This window comes from Sander lucioperca, chromosome 19 (assembly GCF_008315115.2).
Source record: "Sander lucioperca isolate FBNREF2018 chromosome 19, SLUC_FBN_1.2, whole genome shotgun sequence".
Lineage (NCBI taxonomy): Eukaryota > Metazoa > Chordata > Actinopteri > Perciformes > Percidae > Sander > Sander lucioperca.
The window spans coordinates 17,715,833-17,721,832 of NC_050191.1; the positions used below are offsets into that span (position 1 = coordinate 17,715,833).

The window sequence follows — 6,000 nt, forward strand, 5'->3', positions numbered from 1 at the left end:
CAGTTGGTATTGTGGCTCCACACAAATTTGCTTAAAATTTGGTTCAAGAAACATCAAAACGGTCCTCATGTGAATATTTTAAGATTAAATCATAAATCCCAACACTAAATCAGCATATATTTACATGCATGTACAATAACATTTTTCAATTATTTTTTGTGCAGAGGAAACACTGTGGAAAAAAACATCTCTGAACTGTAAGAGTCAATAAGGATCTATACAGATATATGTGTGCATATACATTTAAATATTTCTATAATGTAATATGCCTGATAAGCTAATATTAGTTTGTTAGTAGAATAGCATATTTGCCTCCTCAGCAGAGACGTGGCGTGAGAGTCGGACACAGCAGTCGTGCAACCTCTCACCTCTGGCCAGTAGGTTGGTCGTCAGGCCAAAAGGCCATTAAGGGATTATTAATAGCATTCCCTGAAGCCAGACCTTACTAAGCATGGCTTTATGTGACACTACAGGCACATATTTACTGTGTGCAAATACATGAGCAACTACAATTACTTCTAGGTGGTAAGCTGTATGACCTTAACAATACTTACAGGCAAAGTTACTTTTTAGAATCATTTATATCACATATTGTAGCTTCTGTTACCATACCTTTTTGCTAAAAAGAGTTTTTGCTACTACTGTATAGAATACAAACTGCACGTTTTCTACAGTTTATAGTACGGTCAGGGTATTTTTAAAAAAAAAGCCTTATCATTGTTTGCTCTCCTTAAATAATATAATCAACATAGCAGTTAAACTAATTCCCTTAGAAAATGCAGTATTAATCCGAGGAAGTACTCAGTTAGGCTAGTAGTATACAAGTGTTAACATGTAATAAAACATATAATAACTTAAATACCAGTTTTAATTGAATGGATGTGTACTAAATACAGTTCTACAGATTCTGGAAAGTGATGACTGTGCGAAAAAAGAGCTCAGGGGTTGTGGAGTTTTTTCAACTGCACTGCAATCTGCACAGGAATTACAATATCGAATGTCAAAGGCTTAAAAGACAATACATGAAACCGATCTATTTAAACACATTAAAAAGACATGAAACCCTGATCTGTTACTTTTATGTGAGATATCAAAACAACTGACAAATTCTCTAAACACTTGTGGTTAAACATTACACTCCCGGAACTATTTCTCTGTCCACTAACAAATTAGTGTGCTTAATTTGACTGTAGTAATTAAATTATATCTATGTACTTTATTTAATGGACCTTACATTGTATACTGCACATTTCACTGCACTGTTTAAACTGTTGTCAACACTTTTTTTTATTACTTGTCATTTTGTGTGCCAGTACAAATCTAAAATACAAAATAAAAATGAATGTAAAAAATTTACAAGAAGTACATTTTTCAATGTAGCATGAGAAGTGTATAAAAGCTACAACCACTTTTAAATAATTGTTACTAATCCCCTTTATAGTAGTAAGAGCAGTTACATTTGAATGCAAATATAATTTTATCTTGCTAAACAAATACAGGCTGATGTTATTTCACTTGTATGAGTTTTAGTTTAACATTACAGAAGATCTTGTGGACAGTTTGAAATATTCCCAATCATAGTTCTGTAGAAAGTGCTAAGCAGGTTAAACCTTTCCAATCCCATCTACAGTTTAACATTAAGAGGATCCCAGTAAAAAGAAGAGCTTCTTTCTAGGAATGCAAGGAGTGTAGTCATGAAATTTAAAAGGACTGGTGCTTCATTTGAGATGCCAGAGTTTGACTACTGTAGAACAAGCTGCTTTATTCCTGCACTACATGCACAATGACAATATGCTTATACACTTTAATGTTATTCAAATATAATTCTATAATTCAAATTATTTCCATGATTTAAATATAAGCAGCAAAATAAAAAAAGTAAAGTGCAAAATCACAAACAACAGCAAAGTGCTCAGAGCTGTAACCAAACACAGGCAGGCCCGTCGAATATACTCTTATCTGCCTCAAGAACACACTCTCACTCAGACTAGGCAACAGTAAAGTCACAGTCTTCTGTCCCTGGGACACCGCCGGACATCGGCTGCTGCCAGAGGATAGTTGTCTGGATATCGTCCGCATTAATCTGCCCCTGGCTCTTCCCTGTGGCGGAGGTTAAACCCTGGATTCGGATGCAGGGCTAGACAGCTGTAGGGCAACCTCCCGAGCTGGACTCCCCACGGGCTACTCTACTGCTACCGCAGCCTCACTGACACTACTGAGCTCTGCCGTCCCGTACATGGGGGGGTGAGTTAACACGAGGAACTCCCTGGCTTTTGAAATACTTTACTTTATGCATGAGATTTGTTTCACAAATGATTTAAACAGACTTTTATGATTTTTTTCTCTCCTTTTTGATAAAAGTAGAGCAAAGAAGTAAATGAAATTCTGTCACCAAGAATGGAAGCAACAGTAGGGATGAAACAGAGAAGAGAAAAAAGATGCACCTACTGGTTGTGGTAGCAGAGAGGATCAGGGATGCACAATTCGGAAACATCCATCAGTCCACGTTAAGCATTCCAGGTGTTGCAATAAAAAAACAGATAAACAAACAGCTGGGGAAAAGCTGGAGGAGGAAATCAGTTCCTAAGTCTCCACATATCTTGATGAAATGTTGGTCAGGTGTTCCTGGGTGTCGTCTCCCCTCCCTCCCCCCTGTTCAACACACACACAATTAAAAACAAAAAAACCTTCTGCCCGACAAACTCCAGTCTGCACAGGTGCTGCACACTCAGGCTCAGGAGTATGTGTGGAGAGAGGAAAATTAGTGGTGATATAGAGAGGAGGAAAAACGTGAGGTAAAAATGATGAGAGGAAACAGGAAGTAAGTGTAGAGAAGAGAAGACAGAATAAAGATCAGGGTAGTGATGGATAGAGAAAGAGAGAATAAAAGGCAGACAGATGGATGATGAGCAGCAGTGGTGAGAGCGCACTCAGGCTGAGTAAGTCAGTGAGAGGATTGAGTCTCCATTGAAGTCATGGGGGCTCTTTAAGAGCAGGAAGGAGTGGTTTGGTGCATATGGAGCAGCTGGCATTGGTCGGTTTCAGGAAGGCTGTCCTGAGAGCAGCCAATGGGGATGAAAGAGTACTGAGGTGGGACGGGCTAATGAACGACCAGTCGGTGTCCAGTCATTCACAAGGGAGCGCTGCAAAACACAGACACACGCAGACCCCCCCCCCAAGATAGATATAGTTAAATATAGATATACGGATGTGGATGTAGATGTAGATAGATACAGAGAGATGAGCAGTTTCTTTAGAGTCACAGTTGATGTTTACATTTGCAAAAGTAAACTGAAGTGGACAGCAGTAATTGACAGGCAACAGAAGTAGCAACACGTTCACTAAAGGCGATAAAGGCCGTCTGTTTACTGTGCTTTAAAAGGCTCAGTGCCAGCTTACAGAGCTAAACTGTTCCCTTTACTCTTTTATCCTCTCCACCGTGGATCTGGCTTTCCACAGCCTGCCCTTCTTTAAAGTAATGGCAGCTGCTTCCCACAGCATTTCACCAATCACACTGTGTAGAGAGGGGGATTTAGCAAACCCGAAAGAAGCAGGATGTACTAAACCGAGAGTGATAATAACCTCGGCAGGAATGATAATAATGATGACAACGACACACAAGTTTGAGTGGATCTTTACCACGTCTGTGTAAAGTGGCAGCCATCAGAGGAAACCCAAAGCCCTCCCTCCCCTCCGACCCACTTCATCAACCCACATTTTCCTGATCGATACAAAACCCATCACACGCTCTTATTGATCACGGCGTTGCTGTGTCGCCAGAAGCCTCGGGACAGACTCTGTTTCCCAACCATCTTTTAAATAAAAAGGAATTATAATTTTGAACGTCCTCTTTTCATGTCAGTCCATATCAAAGTCACAGGAGCAAAGGCCGATTGCTTTAATAAAGGGAGCTGTGCATTCTCAAATTACATTTTTGATCAATATTTTGGCATTTAATGTACTTTCGTGCGGAGGAAAACCAGGATATTCCCACTGATCTGATTAAGACATCCAGACATAATCAATAGAGGAGATATGTTTATGTTTTTAATGAGGCAGAGAGAGAAGACAGAAAAGGAAAGTAAAAAAAAAAACTAAAACTAAGGTTTAGATGACATGTATGATTCATATCAAGGTTGATTGCTGGGGAATAAGTTTAATAAATAATAAATACATGTGGAAATGTTTTATTTTAAGATTTAAGTTATATCCAAATTTAGAGTGCATGTGAAAATATCTCGGCTATAGGAAATTATATAAAAGGTACTGTAAAGCTGCGGATTTGGTTAATTAAACATTGGAGAACCATTATCAAAATTGACACTCATCTTTTTTCAGTCTATTAGTTAAATAAATTCACTGCATTCAATTCCGCAGCTCCACTCTTGTGTTTGCCAGTTTTCTGAGGTGGGCCATATTGTTCGTCCAAGGCTCATCTGCCTCCCTCCCTTTCAGCCCAAAGAGGGGACACCGGGCTTTGTGACATCTGACAGGAAATCTATTGAGCACACAGTCTGTAATCCCACTATCACGCTATCACCAAACGAAGAAAAAGTAATCCAATCATTAGGTCTGTATTTAAGCAAAACAGATTTTCAGCTATATGACCAGGATGTCTCTTTAAGCAGATCACAGTAAGTCTGGGGTCTGAACACTTACAGTTTATGTTTGCACTCATTAGCCGTTTTTCATTCTCAGTGATAAATTCACCATCTCCAGTGTCTCTGAATGCTGGGATATGGCCTTAATTTAACAGAGAAAAGATGGATACAAAAGGGAATTGGGTTCATTTTGGAGAGAACATTAGGCTTATACAGTATGTGAAAATGTGTGCACTTGTGAACAAAAATACATAAAACCTGAAGGAAACGTTTCTAAAGGCAGATCAGAAAAGCTAAGATTTAACCGTCTGTGTGCAATCAGCACCTTGTTTCTGAAAAGTGAAAGAGAAAACCAATCGTTGGCTGTCAATAAATAGTAATTACATATTGTGGTGAGTTGAGGGACACCCTGTCACATCGGTTGCATGTAATTAAATCTCTGATTCATGAGCAAACTAGTTTTTTATGACTGACCTTCTGACCTCTCCTGACAGACACACTGTACCATGTGGCTCAGCAGGAAGCTCACTGTGTGCTGTAGATAGAACTTGTGTCAAATGCTGCATGTCAACTTTTAATAATAAACTGATTTAACTGAATTGTTTCTGCATCCATATATTAGTATAACAGTTTAACAAAATACAAAAAAATAGAATGAATTAAAAAGACAACAGGATGAAAACAGAAAACTGCTAAAGTAGCTTCTAAAGAATTTCTGAGCTGTTCAGCTGTAGACTCAAATCGCTGCCACGTCTCTGGTTTTAATAAACTCATCACACGGCATTACGCTGACTTAAATTACTGATATTCAACAACAAAAATCAATGAAATGGGAAAAATACAAGCCAAAAGGTAATTTCCCCTAAAATATAGAATTAAATATTGTTTTCTATTTGAAAGGTAGCAAGTTGATGAAATCGGTTTCATCTCAGAGAAAATTATGACTGAACAAACTGTGTTTCCATTCAAATAGAAATGTTCTGCTAAACTCAGTAGAGGAATGAGTGCAGAGAAAAAAACAGCTGACGATTCATATTTATCTTGTGAAAGCCCACAAACTGCTTTATAATGAAATGACTTCCAGGAATGTGCAACACAGAAACATCATCTTAGATGATGTTTCTGTCTTGCTAAAGCAACATTGTAAATAAATAAGAGGGATCATCAGAGGTCAAGCTGACAGACTATTAATGGCATTTTTACCTGTGCTATTCATCTGTTTTGATACATTTAGGTGCATTTTCTTTAATATTATTTTCTTTGGTTTACTTTGCACTGACGTGGTTCTGGTTTTAAGATGATAATGTTCATGTTACATGTTTTATGTCTGTTATTTAACATCTTGGGACCATGATGGAAATACGTGCTCTCACTTTAACATTAAAATAAAAAATATATT

General features: G+C 38.0%; 1 protein-coding gene across 1 annotated transcript in view; it reads right to left on the reverse strand.

The window, feature by feature from the left end:
* Window positions 1-2,946, reverse strand: part of esrrgb (estrogen-related receptor gamma b) — a 39,439-nt gene extending 36,493 nt beyond the window's left edge. The window contains exon 1 of the mRNA XM_031321947.2: window positions 2,449-2,946. Within this exon, the coding sequence (XP_031177807.1) occupies window positions 2,449-2,498 (50 nt within the window). The 5' untranslated portion in view covers window positions 2,499-2,946. The remainder of the gene's footprint in view (window positions 1-2,448) is intronic.
* Window positions 2,947-6,000: the final 3,054 nt, after the last annotated feature.